We start from the raw sequence: 16,160 nt of genomic DNA, 5'->3' as shown, positions 1-16,160 counted from the left end.
CTTCTTCCCACACACCTGGTCACCTGGTGGACCACCCTGTTCAGCTCACCATGGAGACCACTGCTTTACCTAGCGGTGCAGAAATAACTCCTAACTCTCAACTGTCGGATTCCCTCATCAAAGCAGGAGTTAAAAGAAACCACCCCCAACTCCAGTACAAGTAAAGCCTCTTCTTGCAGCTGAAATGCTCTGCTTTTCTGTTTTTCTCAGCTTAGCTCATTTTGCCTTCTCCCGCCAACAGCCCATCACGCACAGCGACTTCTGGGTCCTACAGCTGCACGCACTGCAGTTTTTAAACATCGGCAGCCAGTTAGGACAGGCCCTTTCATCAGACTGTCCTTGGGAGAGGGGCCAGTGTGCCTCAGAACCTTCTGGCCTTCCTACTCACCAAGAGAGAATGTTTTGGGACTGTGACCTTCCAATTCACTTTGAGAACAAAGTCACCGGGGAATGGACCACCAACACACACAACAACATGGATGAACTTCTATGACATGCTCAGTGAAAGAAGCCAGTCACAAACACCCACATATAATTCATATAATATGTCCCGAAAGGCAAATCCATAGAGACGGAAAGCAGATCAGTTGGTTGGCCAGGGGCTGGGTGCGGGGAGGAATGGGGAGTAACCGCTAATGGGCAGAGGGTTCCTTTTTTGGGGGTGACAAAATCATTCTGAAATTTGATTATGAAGATGGTGGCGCAACTTTGTGAATATACTAAAAAAATCACTGAATTGTGTGCTTTAAACAGGTAAACTTTACGGTACGTAAATCGTGTCTCAATAGAATCGTTTCTAGAAAAATCGAAAGCAGCAATGCTGTCATGAGGTGACACCTCTGTGTGCTCGATGGCCTGTGGCTGGAGCAGGGCTCCCCGAGGGAAGGACGGAAGGGAAAAGCCACGTATGGGGCACTTGTGCTCCTCTGCTTTCAGTCCCCTCTCCCTGAGACTTGGACGTCCCCTCGCGCCCGTTTTTAGAGGACGGTGTGGCTTAAGCAGGGAGCGTGACTAGCGGGCAGCAGAGGGGCTTCGCCCACCCACTGCTCCTTCCCCAGGAAGAACAGGTATTTCTCACAGCTCTGTTCAGTAATCAAATGCTATGCAGGCTTAGAGCCTTCCCCCAAACTGATTCAGGATTGTACCCATCCCTCTAAAAGGAAAGAGAAAAGAGATGAGAAAATGAAAAAAAAAAAAAAAAAAAAAAAAAGAAGAGCAAAATCGATTCTTGCCTCTGAACCCAGAATGGCTTTCTAACCTCTGACTGGTTTTACACGAACCCTAAGGACTCGGTTGCTGGAGCTCGGTCCGCCTCTGACGTCTCCGAAACGCCCTCTCGGCCCTTCTCCCCTCGCCCTCCCTCCGCCTTCTTCGCTGCAGTTGCCACGGACCCAATGCGCATCACCTACGTATCTGTCCGCTTGGCTTGGTGACTGTGGTTTCCTCCCTTTAGAACGGAGACTCCCCGAGGGCGGGGCTTTGCCCTGCGCCCCGCTGTCGCCAGTCACCGGCACCGTTCGTGGCACTTAGCAGACTTGGTATTTGAGTCAAAACGCTGAGTGCAGCCGGCAGCGTGACGGGACTGACCGGAGCTGCCTCCAGCCCGCAGGGCCCTTCTGCTGCTACTGGCCGATGGCAACACTCAGTCTCCCGGACCCCCACTCACCGAGCAGCGCCACCAAGAGGAGGATCACGATGATGTTGTTGGCGTTCTTCTCCTTGTAGAAGTACAGCAGCAAGCAGAACAGAATGATCTCCACGAGCTAGGAAAGCAGCAAGGCGGGTGTCAGTGGGGGCCACAGACCTGGAAGGCAAGACCTGGAGGCCCCGACGGGCTGGGCCGGAGGTTACGAGGCTGACTTCACCAGTCACAGACCCTTAGAGCTGAAAGGGCATTGAAACGCCCAGCATTCCCCGAACTACCGACTGACATCCTGTGGACGAGGAGGGAGGACTGAGTGAACCTCTCTAATCCCTGGACAGCACTGGGAAGGAGTTCGCCTCACGGCAGAGGTTCGAGGGTGAGGTGCTGGCCTCGCATCCACCCTGTCTTGGACGGCCAAGATTCAGGAGGCCGGGATGGTCTCTTCTCATTTCACTGCTTCCTGGGTAACCCCATTAAAACTGGGGGTCAAGGAGGGAGACGTCTGTCCACAGAGAAGAGCTCTTTGGTGAAGCACCTAAGTATACGTGCCCCTTACCCCCTAACCAAGCCTCCAATGCGTGCGACCTAGAAGAGTAGAAAGAAGAGGACGTTTGGAGGCATGGAGGCCCAGGTTTGAACTTGGATCTGCTTCTAAACTAGTGGTGCGACCTTGGCTAAGTCACTTTAACGTCTCTAAACCTCTGTTACCTCCTCTGTGAAATAGGGATAATTCTTACCTTACAGGGCCATAATCATAGCTTACACTTAATGAACTTGAAAATAAGCCAGGCACTATTCTAAGCATTTTATCTATACTTAACTCATTAAAGCAGCATAATAATTCTATGAAGTAGGTACTAACATAATCTCAAGGTAGTAAATGGCAGAAGTAGGATTTGAACCTGGACAGTCTGGCTCCAGAGCCAATGTGCTTTTCCATTAAGCTACACTGCCTGAAGACAGGGGACCCCACGCCTGGTGTTTAGAAGGTGCTCAATCAGTAGAATCTTACGATTAGACAACAGCAAATCCGAAGTTTCAGAAGTTCCTCCACTTTGAATCAACAACTTGCCCTTTCTACTCCTTCAAGGCCCAGACATTTGGCAATACTTTCCCAAGTAGTAAAGCCAGCCCCAGCACCCAGCAAAACTAAAGCAGAACATTTCAACAATGGCTCAGCTCCATATGCCTACCCCAACCTTCTACCAAAGTTTATTACTATAAAAACCAATGTAGAAACGTTAATGGGCATTTTGAAAAGAAAATTTTAGAAAATTCCTCATAATTGGAGACCATAAAACACAGCTGTTCTCCTTTTCCTGTGTCTTCCTGTCTTTGTCACAGTGAATACACATTTTATGTCCTTGTCATCAAAGGGAATGCACGATTTTGTATTGGGCCGTTTTTTAGTTACTGTAAACAATTTTCATGTTTTACAAAGTTGTCATAATTATCCCTAATGGCTGCAGAATACTCCATCAAGCAGATGGAGAGTTACTTAACATTTCCAACCATCTTGCGTGCATCGACTGGAGCCCAATTTTTTGGCCATTCTTCGCGGTGCTTACATGAAGGCTGGGATAGCACTTGGCGTCCTATCGCAAGATGGCTGTGTGTATTTTGGTGCCTCCTGGTAGACCCTGAGTTCCATGAGCATATCTCATTTATTTTTTATATCCACAGTGACTGGCACATAGCAGACCCTCAAAAATATTTATTGAATTTGATTTGGTCTGACAGTCACAGGTGAGGAAGACAAACTGAGTTGGTCACTGAGCATCTGCCAAGTGCCGGGTGGTTTCCACACTACCGTGTGTCCCTCCCAATAACCATCCCAGGTCCTGTGACTCCTGTCAGCTTACAGAGGAGGCAGAGCTTCTGGTTAAGTGACTTGGCCAAGGTCACACAGCACGTAAGGGCGCCCAGGACTCCCTGAGAGAAAAGCTTTTCCTGAAGAGGTGGGTCTTTCACTCTGTCTGGCAGGTAGATGCTGGGGCTGGCTGGCAGTAGGAAGAGGACACAGCCCCAATGTTGGGGAACTCTTTCTTCTGCCTTGTGGGCAATCTGAGGAAAAAGTACATTCTGGGGCCTCTAGAGCAGTTCCAGGCTGCTTGTGTCAGATGCAACACAGTGAACACCATTGTCATTAGGCCATGGTGGAGGAAGGTGACGTCAGGCCAGGTAGGCCTGGTCATCAAGTCCAGCTCTGCTCTCATGAGACTCGAAACAAGTGGCCTAACCTCCCAGAGCTCTGGTTTTCTCATCCAGAAAATGGAGAGAAAAAACACATTGTTTTAGAGGGTTGTTGAGAGAACCTGAGATGACACATAGTGAGTGTTTAGCACGGTCGGTGCCAGGCATGGGACAGGAATATACCAGGAGCTTTATCGACTACCTTGAATGTTTTTCCTTGATTAGTTTATTTGCAGAACTAACATAGGCTGTCACTGGGGCAGAGGACCGAGCTCAGGCTGAGGGTTTAGGAGACAAAGTTTCCAGCGTCTCCCTCGTTTCTATCAGTTTTTATCAGTCGTGTGATACTGGACAAGAAAGAAATAACATTCTGTAATTGTTTAGAATCCTAACTTTTGTTCTTACCACAAACATTTTAAATGCTTATGTAGAAATTTTGGATGCTACATAAAGACGAAACAAAAACTCAGTCATAATTCCATCTCCCAAAGACAACTACTGATGAAATTTGTTTTTCCGTCTAGGGCTTTATGGATACATTATATGTATACACCTACAAATACCTCTAAAAAATGTAGTTATCATATAACATATGCTATTTTAGACACTACTCAGGATGTAAATGAAAAAAGCATTTCCCCATGAACTACGCATTCTCCACAAGCACATTCTTCAGTGCTGTGAAATATGAACTATGTCACACGATTCACACAAATCCTCTATTGCTGGGTATTCAGCTTTCTGGTTTCTAGGACCTGATCCCCCCTCCCACCACCTCAGGCGCAAGGACCAGAGGCTTCTCTTACCATGTATAAGAGAAAATGCCAGCTCACGAGGTGCCTGGTGATGTTCTCGCCTGTCATCTTCTCGTGGCTGTTGGGAGCAAACGTCACCAGCAAGTAGGTGCCCACGATGGCCAAACCACAGCCAACAAAGGACAAGACGTAGCGCCCTGCAGGGAAGGGGAGGCTGTCACAGGGCTCAGGGCAGGTGCTGGCCCCAGGCCATACGTGCTCCTGGGGCAACAAGGCTCATCTGTTATTGTATTTTTCATTTTTTTTCTTTCTTTTTTTTTTTTTTTAAAGGTTATCTTCCTTAGTGTGTTTTAAAAATAACATTTAATGTGAAAAAAATTTTCAAGAGGTGTAGCATGCATAAAAAAGCGCTCGATCAATTCTCACGAAGTGAGCACATCCATGGAACCAGCACCCAGATCTAGAAAGGGAACGGTAATGGGACCCGCAAATCCCCACGTGTCCCCTTCCAGGCACGAGACCCCACCCCCAGGGTGACATGTTGACTTCTACCAGCATTGACAGTTTGCCTGGTTTTGTGCTCTCTTTTTCTTTTTCGTTCTTTTTTTCTCTTTTATTCTTTGTGTGTATGTATGTTTCCATTTGTTTTCTTTTTATTTTTTATTTCTATTTTTTAGTTTTTTTCTTTATTCTTTTTCTTTTCCTTTTTTTTTGGTTTTGTACTTTATATACATGAATTCATACAGTATGTTCTCTTGTGTCTGCGCTTATGCAAGATGATGTTTCTGAGATTCATCTGTATCAGTGAGTTTCCTTCTCACTGCTACATAGAAGCCAATTGTGTGAATATGACATAATTTATCCATTCTACTGCTGATGGGCATTTAAGTAGTGTCCAGTCTTGGGTTATAGGAAATAATGTTGCTATAAACTTCTCCTGCAGTGCCGCTATGTATTTCTGTTGGGTATAAAACTAGGCTTGGAATTCCTAGATCATGGGATATGTGGGTATTCAGTTTAGTAGTTACTGTCAAATCATTTTCTAGAGTGGTTGTATCAATTTACTTGTCCACCATCAGAGTATGAGAGTAAAATTATGTATTTTTTCTTCTTCATTTTAGCCATTCAGACGTTGCACTGTGGTTTTAGCATGAATTTTACAAGGACTATTTTAAAGCTAGAATCACTTTTATAGGCAAGATAAAAAATCAAATAAAACCAAACTTCCAAAGCAAACCTTCAGCACCTACCACATACCTTTTAAAAACTACCTCATCCTTTCCCAACTGGCTGTTTAACCTACTTACTCCCAAGGGATCTGTCTAAACACTATCAATATTCTACTCCAGAGACCTGTCAGACAGAGCTGTTAGTGCCCCAGGAGGGTATGCTCCTGGGTAAATGACAAGAGTTTCCTGACTCTTCCCCGGAGTCCTGTGACAATCCAGTTAAACCCTGTGGAATTGACAAAGAATCTCTTGAGGTCCATCCCAGGCCCAGGCAAGCTGAAAAGAACTGTGAGTTCTGACTGCAGGCCTCTGGATTTATCTGGGCTAGAACTGACTATACCTATGTCATTCCACTGTTTTCAGAAAATATGATACCACATTAAATGTCTCTTATTTTCATTCTGGGCCTTATAAGGTGCCCCAAAACCGTTTGTTCAATTGTTCAATGAATGAATGAACCATGTCAACTCAACAGAGTAAGTTCTGTGCTAAGATATAGTCTGTTGTCTTAACTTTTCTTCAGGTGGGGATTAAGTCTCACTCATTTCCATGCCTACAGTATCCAGCACAGATCTAATACTGGGTGAACGTTTGATGAATTTATTGGAACTTTTGGCAGGCAGTCATGTACAGCTGTGCAGGATGCTCACTGCTCAAGGGCACCTAGCTAAAGGGGTGAGGAGGACCAAAATCTAGCCCATGCTCTACTCACTAGGTCGTGTGTCCACAGAACTGCAGATATCCGGAGAGCCCTCTGTTTCATTCATGCAGGACACTGCCGGACTAGCATGCCTCTTACTCCAGAACTACCTAGAGTGACCCTGGAAGGGACATAAAGCCCAAGGCCCCCAGCCCCAAATCAAGACTACTGCAAATCACTATGCATCTTTTGTTCTTCTTGGCGTTATTTGTTTGCTAAGTAGTAGTTCTGCCTTTCTTTCTTTCTTTCCCCCCCCCTCCCTCCCTCCCTTCCTTCCTTCCTTCCTTCCTTCCTTCCTTCCTTCCTTCCTTCCTTCCTTCCTTCCTTCCTTCCTTCCTTTATTTTTTCCAGTGTAAGACTCTTTTCTTTTCTAGCCTCCTGGCTCCATCTTTCATTCTATACCAAAGGTTCGAAACAGTGGTTCCCAAACCTGGCTGTGTTTCCGTAGCATCTTGGGAGCATCTTCTCCTTGACATTTCGTTTTAAAAACTTTGCAGACACACGGAAAAGTTGAAAGAGTTGTCCTATCGCCTAGGTTCTAAATTAACATTATACTTGCTTTATCTCTATGTGTTCTCTTCATCCATCCATCCATGCATCCATCCATCCATCCATCAAACTATCTTATCTATCTATCTATCTATCTATCTATCTGTCTGTCTGTCTGTCTGTCTGTCTGTCTATCTATCTGCATTTCAAAGCAAGTTGCAGACAAAAATACTTCACTCTGGAAGGCTTGATAAGAATGCAAATGTTCAGCCCCGATTCTCTGGGAACAGAGCCTGGCCTACCATCGTGTTACTCCTTAACTCCTAAGCATGGATTATAAGGCCCTACGTCATCTGCTCCTCCATGCCTCCTTGCCCTCACGTCCTCCTTCCCTCATCGCCCTCCAGCTACAATGGCCTTACTGAAATGGACACACTAAGCTTATTCCTGCCTCAGGGCCTTTGCACCTGCTGTTCTGCTGCACGGAACCCCCGCCCACAGATGCTGGCATGGTGTCTCTGTATCGAAAATCACCTCTTCAGACAGTCTAACTCCAACCAGTCTAGGTAAAGTTCTCCTATGTTCTCAATGTCCCACCAAGAAGCATTCTATTTTCTCAGATGCACTAAGGTACAGAACTATTTTATTTAGTTGTTTACTTGTTTATTATATGCTGTCTTCCCCAACACACACACATACACACACTCAACTATAATCTCCATGAGAACGGGTACCACATCTATGCTATTGTTATATCCTTGGCACCCACAACAGAGGGTGGCACTTATTAGGTATCTTAGGGGAACACATCTTCTCTACCCCTCGGGTTTCCACGTAGAGGGACCTCCAATGGACCAACAACACTCTGCCTCTTGCCCTATTGGCCCACATTGCTCAACTGAGTGGAGCTAATGTATCAAAAGAATTTATAGACTGAGGCTTTGTTCTTTTTCTTTCCTTTCCTGTCCCAGACTATGTGAGGCAGTAATTCTGGGTAAGTGTTCCATTCTGTAAACTGAACTATCTCCTTGGGAGACTGTTTCAGGGGAGAGTTCACCTGGCCGCACACCTAAGCTGCATGCCCTAATTTAGCTTCTATTGATAACGAAGCATAACTTCTGATCTCCCTCTGTGTTTATTTCCCATTGCTGTAGAACTCAGGGAAACAAGCTGCCTTTTCTTGGGCCTCCCAAAATCCCAACAACAGAGGCTCAATAAATATTGATTGAATGGAATGACTGAAAGCCCATTTTAAAAAGTCTCACAGATGATTCCGACGCGTAGCCAGGTTTGGGAACCACTGATTAAAGACCGATGTGGGTGGAATAGCAAACCATGGAGGAGAGCAGAGAATAGATGATCTCCGAACTGCGGCGAGCTGGCTTTACAATGAAAAATAGCACACGCGTTACATTAAGAACAGTGGCTCAAATCAGTGCACTTACTCAGGAAGTCTTTAGGTTTCCATTTTTCTTTGATGAATATGATTCCTATGATGGCGCTAGCTATTAAAAAAAAAAAAAAGAAGCACAGGGAAAAGAGAATTGAGGCTGCCATCAGTCAAGCGGAGTCCTTTGGCCCATGCCCTTGGGGCTGCTGGCTCATCTGCACTGAAGCTTGGAACTGCCTGACCTCTCGCTCACGCTCCCGAGGGCTCAGTCCCCTCTGGTTCCTCTGTTATTCCATCTCGGAAAGGGAGGCGTCTCTCTGAGCCTTCCTGAGGAGTTTCTACAAGGCCGGGTGAATTGTGTGTTGAGTTCTTGTGCGACAGGTGATTGACACACGTTATTTCTGGCACATTCACTCTTTAAAGTGGGTGCTATCATTATTCCTGTCTGAAAAATGGGGACACCGAGGCAAAGAGTGGTGAAGCACCCCCTTGAGATCATGCAGCTGGCAAGTGAAGGCTAGACTTGAACCTGGGACTGTCAGAGCTCCTTGTTCCTTCCACTGCAATGCCTCCCCGTGTCATCTTCCCCTGCTTATTTTTCCTCCCTTCCAAGTTTGCAGATGTCCTTAAACTTCCTGCGACTGCCCTAAAGGATAGTGACTGCCTAAAGCTCTGAGAATTTTGAGGCCCTATCAAGGATGGAATGCTATGATTGATTAGCAATGTCTGCCTTGGCTACAGGAGGGATGCTCGGTTGCCATGAATATTTCATCTCTGGCACAGAAGAAGCCCTCTTAGTTCTAGGCAGAATAAGACTCAAAATACAAATTTTTCCTTTAAGAGCAGGATAGAGCTTCCAGGAAGTATAGTGCTGCCGGCAAGATGAAAGGAAACATTTCAAAGCAAATTCATTGTCCTATGTACAAGAACTATTGTTCAGTAATCTCCAAACATCTTCTAAGAAGAAAATAACGTTTTTCTAATTCTACTTTATTTGTGACCTCACAGACATGAAAGCTCTTTTGTCTCTTAGCTGGTTCAAATGTTATGAAACACTGGTTCAGTGATTACAGAAATCGCAGAAAAATGGCAGATGAGAAATTAATGATGTTTTAAAAACAATACCAGTTGATATAAAAAGTTGTGAGAATGAGTGGCAAAACTTAGAGCCATACAGACCAGAGGTCTATAAAAGCTTAGGTTACCTCGAAAGAGTTAGGATGGACAGATTAAAGTTTATCTTCCTTCTGCAGCAGATGTAAGAAATAATTCTGATAAACTTCCTGAATCTTAAACAGATTCTGGAGATAGACAGCCTAGTTCATATCCCAGCCCTCCTCTCTAGCTGTGTGACTTGGGGAAAATAAGTTCCCCGCTCTGTGCCTCAGTCTCCTCACGTGCAAAATGGGAATGATAACAGTGTCTCCCTCAAAAACGCTGCCGGGAAGAACAAAAGAATTAATATCTGTAAAGTGCTTAGAGCAGGGCCTGGTGCATAGGAAACCTTTTATCTATTTTTGTATTCCTGTTATCGTTAAGGCAAAAGCTGATTTGTTTAACGAGTTTAATGTGGGTCCCCGGGGAGGGATGTGGGAGCCCCCTGTCTTACCTATCACGGAGACTGCGCTGAGGGGCACGATCAGCGAAAGCGGGGCGAAGGCGTAGGAGGCAAACACGCCGAGCTCACCCAGCAGCATCAGGAATAGGCCCAGCCACCATGTCTTGGTCTTGAAATAGGCCCGGGGGTCCTTGGAGCCTGCCAGGCGGATGTGGCAGTATTTCTAGAAATCCGAGAAAGGATGTGATTTGCCCAGATGTTTGGGGGAAAAGATGTTACGATGTCATGTATCCTAAATCAACCGCCTACTCTTATTTAGGAAGATCTGTTAGGTGTTTTTGGGGTCCCTACTCAGAGAAGAGTAAAGCAGTAGTGATCTAAATACTAGATAGTCATTCTGAGAGCGTAGTTCTCAAACTGAACGGGAAGCCTTAAAAATTTCCTGGGAAGCTTTAAAAAAATATACATGCCTAGACCTCATCCTCAGAGAGTAGGTGGGAGCCCTGGAAATATGCATTTCTAATGCACGTCACAGGCAGTGTGCAGTCTGGATGGGAGCCATGAGCTAAGGACTCCACTTTAAAGTGTGGCCTCAGGTTGACCTTTGCCCTCTAACAGCGATACCCAAGAGTCAGGTGCTCACTCGACTATATTCCCTTCTACAAACATGGCTGCAGTGCTGCTGGGCACCCCTGTAGGTATTAGCAAACGGCACCCTCCCTTGGGTGGATCCTTGGCCCAGTAGGGTGAATATTTTTGTTCTGGGAATTCATGAACTTAGGACAGAAAAACTGAGGGAGTGACTGAGGAAAGCTAGGAAATCATGCTGACTTCGAGGGCCAAGGCTGCCTTTCGGGGAAGATCACGGTGGGAGCCACAGAGCAACAGATACAGATGCAGAGATGCTGGTCTGTGGAAAGAAGAGCATGAGCCAGACAGGTAGCTAAGAGACAATGCAGCCTCAGAAACACACCCACATATGCACACCTGGGAGCTGAGATGTGCCAGGTACACATATGCATTTATGTGTCTGCTCCAGGGAGGGAGAACAGTTCACTGCAGCTAGAAGCTGGGTGCCTCTGGGGGAGAGGAGGTGGCCACTGTGCTGTGGGATTATTCTGTTCACAGGTGTCAAGTCTTAGTCTGGGTTTCCCAGGAGCAGTCCCTGAGACAAGGCCTTAGGAGCAAAGAGTCGCTTTGGGAGGTGATTCCAGGAAGCACAAGTAAGGGAGTAGGAAAGTGAGACAGGGAAGGGAGAACCAGTGGGGAGTGTATTAACGGGTGAGTTAGTGCCTTGGGAAACGGGGGGTAGGTCCCACTGGGGACCCTCTGAGAAACCCTATGAACTCACCTTAGAACCAGATGGGCCAAGGGGATCTGGGGCAGGGCAGCCAGAGGCTTATAAGTAATGGAGAGGGCTGTCATCAGAGCTGAGAGGTGATGGGGGGAAACATGGGGGCAAGGAATCAAGAGAGATTTTGGAACAATTCACAAGATATTGTCCTAAGCCCAGACCAGAGTGGGCAAAGTCCCACAGAGAGGAGGCAGCTAGGCTGACACCAGACTTCCTCCCTGGCTTATCGGCTCTGTCTCTGCCCCAGACAGTGCTGGTGACTGAAACTTACCTGGAGGTTAAGTGCAATGCTGACCACGAGGTGCCCGAATATTGCCAAGAGAGCGCCGATCAAGTTTTCCTGTAAGGAAAGTTCACAGGGGCATATAGATGTAAGCTGGGTCTAAGCTAAGGGGCTTCCCCAGAAACATTTGAAACCCAACTGTTGGCTGTCCCAAAACAAAATCAGAAAAATATCCATCACAACGCAACACCCTGGACCCTCTACTGAAATTTTACTACCCAAGGTTTCTCTGGCTGCTTTGCTGATGACATGCAAAACACTGCCCCAAATCAGACACTTCCAGAAAGCATCATCTTTTCGTCTGCAGGTCACAGTGACCTGATAAGGCCTACTCTGCTATTCTCCTTAATGTACCGACTCGCTGTGGTCTGTGGCAGGAAAGGAACATTCAGAAATCAGAATTTACAAGAGAAACACAGGCAGGGATACTATTTGTCATTTTATCAGTGGAATCTTCATGTTCCCAGAGGGGTCACAGTGAGACTCTTTTATCTGGCTAAGTTGCTTAGGGCATTTTAAATTACTTAATTTATAAAAATTTACTCTCCATTATCTTAAGGAAAAGGTTCAGATTCCTTGGCATGGCATTGTTTTTAACTTTAAAAAATGATTACCAAACATATATTCATTGTAGAATAATTAGGAAATATAGTTAATTAAAAAGAACAATCACAATATAGAAAAGCTATCGGTAATTCTAAAGCCCAGATAATTACTATAAACATTCTGGTTCTTTTTCTGTCCATAAATTTAGATATAACTGGCGATGTTAATTTATTTTATAAAAATAAGATTAGAATCTGTTTTATAACCTGCATTATTTTTTTACTTAAGATATTATAAACATTTCCATAAGGCACATTTAACTCATCATTTTTAATAAATGTCAATTAATTTTTATACATGATGTGAAGAAAGAAACCAACATCATTCTTTTACATGTAGCTATCCAGTTGTCCTTGCATCATTTGTCAAAAAGACTATCCCTTTCCCCATTGACCAGTTTTGGCAATCTTGTCAAAAAGCAACTGACTTAGACATATAGGTCAATTTATAGATGTATAGGTTTATATCTGGACTCTACTGATTTGTATGTCTATGCTATTTCAGTACCACATTTTTTTGATTACTGTAGCCCTGTAGTAATTTTTGAAATCAAGAAGTTGAAATCCTCCAACTTTGTTCTCTTTTTTCCAAGATTGTTTGGGCTACTTGGCTGCCTTGCATTTCTGTATGAACTTTAGCATAAACTTGTCTCAGGTATTTTCTCATTTCTATGAAGATACCAATGAGATATCTTCATAGACCCATTGATTATTTAGGAGGCTGTTGTTTAATTTCCACATATTTGCGAATTTCCTTTTGTTACTCATTTCTCGTTTCATTCCATTGTGACAAGTAAACGTATTTTGTATGATTTCAATCTTTTAAATTTATTGACATTTGTGTTGTAGCCTAATACATCCTCCATCCTAGAGAATATTCTGTATGCACTTGAGAACAATAGTATTTTAGACAGAACAATGGGTGGGATGTTCCACAGATGTCTGTTAGGTCCAGCTGGATTATTGTGTTGTTCAAGCCTTCTATTTCCTTCTGATCTTCTGCTGGCTGTTCAATCCATTGTTGAAAGTAGAGTACTGAAGTCTCTAACTATTACTGATGAATTATTTCTTCTTTCTATTCCATCGATTTTTGCTTCATGCATTTTGAGGCTCTGTTAGGTGCATACATCTTATAACTGTTTTCTCTTTTGATGGACTGACTCTTTTATCATTATATAACGTCCTTCTTTGTCTCTTGTACATTTGTCTTAAAGTCTATTTTGTCTGATGTTAGTATAGCTGCTCCAGGTCTCTTTTGGTTACTATTTGCATGGAATATCTTTTCCCATTGCTTTACTTTCAACCTATTTTTGTTTTTGAGTCTCTTGTAGATAGCATATGTGGGCATCATGCTTTTAAAAAATCTATTCTGCCAATCTCTCCTTTTTAACTGGAGCATTTCATCCATTTCCATTTAATGTAATTTCTAATAGGAACGATTTCTACCATTTTGCTATTTGTTTTCTATGTCTCATGTCTCTTTTTGTTCCCCAGTTTCTCCATTACTACCTTCTTTTATGTTAAATATATATTCTAGTGTAAGCTTTTACTTTTCTTGTCATGTCTTTTACTACATATTTTTGAGTTATTGTCTTAGTGATTGTGCTATAGGATCACAATTACCATCTCGATTTATAACAATAGCTTGGATTAATACCAATTCAATTTTAGTAGCATACAAAGTTTTGTTCCTCCATCTCTCTTCCTTCCCTGTAAGTTATTATTGTTGCAAATTTCTTCATTACTTTTTAAAATGTAGTCACCTGATATGAGAGGGCAGAATTCTGCATTCCTTTCATTTAAAAATGATATTCAGTTGGGTTCTCCATTTCTCTCTTGTCTTTGCTGATCAAGAGAAGATACTATATTGATGTTTCCTAAATAAATGGCTTGATCTGAGCACAGGTAAATGGCAATAAAGGAAGAATGTAACACGTGTCATTAGAGAGAAGTGCTAATAAAGTGGTAGAATTTCAAAGGAGGAACTCATTCTGGCACAAGGTCTGAACTACTTGGCTCAATGTCATATGGCAAAGGCCGTGGAAGACATGTAACTAATATCAAGGCTCTTGAACTTCTAGCCTGAGTTCTTTTTATGTCTGGCCTCCTGTTCCAACCCCCACATGGCATCCAATACACTCAACCAACATTTGCGGATGGAAGAGGACTTCAGAAGGCAACTTGCAGTGGGCAAAATTTCCTGTTAACTTTGGAAAGACACCATATCTCCTAAGGAACTGCTCCAGCACAATAAGTGGGTGGGAGGGTGGTCATTCAGAGGTCAGCCTCTGGAGTCAGGTAGACCTTAGCTTAAATTCAACCTCCACAACCCATGACAGCATGACTTCAGTATATCTCTGAGCAACTGTTTTCTCAACTATCAAATGGAGTTATTAAGAGTACTTACTTTCAAGGTGGATGCAAGAATAGAATAAAATCATCTCATGGAAATAATGCAACACATTAAGTTTTGGGGCTCACGGAAACAGACCTCTTTACCACTTCTCAGAGACATCAGTAAATATTAGCTATCATAGTTAAAAACATCCATCAGCCAATAATCACTTCAATAATCAAGAGAACCTTCTATGTGCTAGGCTTGTGCTAGTAGGAGGTGGTCAGGTCTACTTGAGAGAGCTCAGCTTTTGGAAACTGAGAGACTGGGCTTGTAAAGATTAGAAATAATGATGACAATGATAATGACAAACATTTACTGAACACTTACTATGTGTCTATTACTATTTTAAGTATTTAATACATATTAACTCGTTTAATCCTAACGACTAGCAAACTTAAAAGATAGGCACTATTATTATCTAACTTTACAGTGAGGAGACTGAGGCTCAGAGGATAAGAGGTAGATAGATGGTCAGTGGCTGAGGCAGGACTGGAACACAGGCAGTCTCACACTAGAGTCCTTGCTCTAAACTACCATGTCAAACTACGTAATACATAAAGTCTAGAACGGTGCCTGACACAGGACAGGTATTCAATAAACAGCATCTATTATCAGGAGCTGGGGAGTTGGTTTTTGATCCAATTCTTGGTTCTCAGGCTAGTACGGAACACAGATACTTAAAATATTACAATATATCTGAGATGGGTATAAGAACAATGGAAATAGAGGGAGGCATTCCGGATATTTATTCACTGATTCAGTGCCCAGGAGGTGCCGTGCACTACTATAAGTGTGGCATGGCCTGTCCTTGTCCTCGTGTAGTATATATTAGACAACTGATTAGTTAATTGCACTGTAGTTAGAACCACCTAAGAGAAGCACAGGGGCATAATTTAGTGTGTGGGCAGACCCAGGATTGAAGAGGGTCAGGGAAGATATCTCTGAGGAGTGGTTTCAGAAAGGAGACCTGAGGACCTAGAGTGGTGGGGTAGAGTGAAGAAAGCCATTCTACAGACCACGGGAAGCTTCCAAGGTGGGAATGACCACGGTGCCTTTGAGAAATGGAAAGAAGGCAACGTGGAGGTATAAGACCCAGGTAGGAATGGTCTCAAAGGCACTGAGAGGTGAAAGGGGATGTGTGTGAGAGAGCTCGGGGACCGATGAAGGCTTCTATGTAATTGGGGCAGGGGACCGGGGAAGGTGGAGAAAAAACAGAGTGTCCAGGAAGTAGGCTTAAGAGGTGGGCTGGCCATATTGGAAGGGAATTTCACTATCTCAAAGGGTTTGGATTTGGGCTTGGAGATAACAGGGAGGCTCTTTGGGATGTCATTAGGACTGTTTCTAAAAGAGAAATCAGGGCGGCAAGGTTTAGAAGGCCACATCCTTCAGATTGGGGGCCCCAGAAGCTTCTTCCATAAAGGGTTTTGCCAAAACCCTTATTTAATTATCATATTCTCATTTCCTTCTATGCTCTTTGCTGGCTTCCTGTACTTGCCTTTTCTCACCTTTCATAATAGCTCTCTCCCACTCTGTCAAAGAAAGGCTTGTCCTATACTCATGT

General features: G+C 43.9%; 1 protein-coding gene across 5 annotated transcripts in view; it reads right to left on the bottom strand.

Annotated features, from left to right (window-relative positions):
- NIPAL3 (NIPA like domain containing 3) overlaps positions 1 to 16,160 on the bottom strand; it is a 39,985-nt gene that overhangs the window by 13,630 nt on the left and 10,195 nt on the right. For 4 of the 5 annotated variants that reach the window (XM_016124583.2, XM_016124585.2, XM_016124584.2 and 1 more), the window contains exons 3-7: positions 11,585 to 11,653; positions 10,011 to 10,182; positions 8,457 to 8,516; positions 4,645 to 4,790; positions 1,667 to 1,763 (exon numbers count right to left, since the gene is read on the bottom strand). In XM_016124583.2, coding sequence (XP_015980069.1) covers positions 1,667 to 1,763; positions 4,645 to 4,790; positions 8,457 to 8,516; positions 10,011 to 10,182; positions 11,585 to 11,653 — 544 coding nt within the window. The remainder of the gene's footprint in view (positions 1 to 1,666; positions 1,764 to 4,644; positions 4,791 to 8,456; positions 8,517 to 10,010; positions 10,183 to 11,584; positions 11,654 to 16,160) is intronic. The other variant, XM_016124588.2, reaches the window with a different exon arrangement.

The sequence above is a fragment of the Rousettus aegyptiacus genome, unplaced genomic scaffold (genome assembly GCF_014176215.1).
Source record: "Rousettus aegyptiacus isolate mRouAeg1 unplaced genomic scaffold, mRouAeg1.p scaffold_m13_p_1, whole genome shotgun sequence".
Classification (NCBI taxonomy): Eukaryota; Metazoa; Chordata; class Mammalia; order Chiroptera; family Pteropodidae; genus Rousettus; species Rousettus aegyptiacus.
The sequence above is the reverse complement of the archived record's forward strand: the minus strand, read 5'-3'. Positions and strand labels throughout refer to the sequence as shown.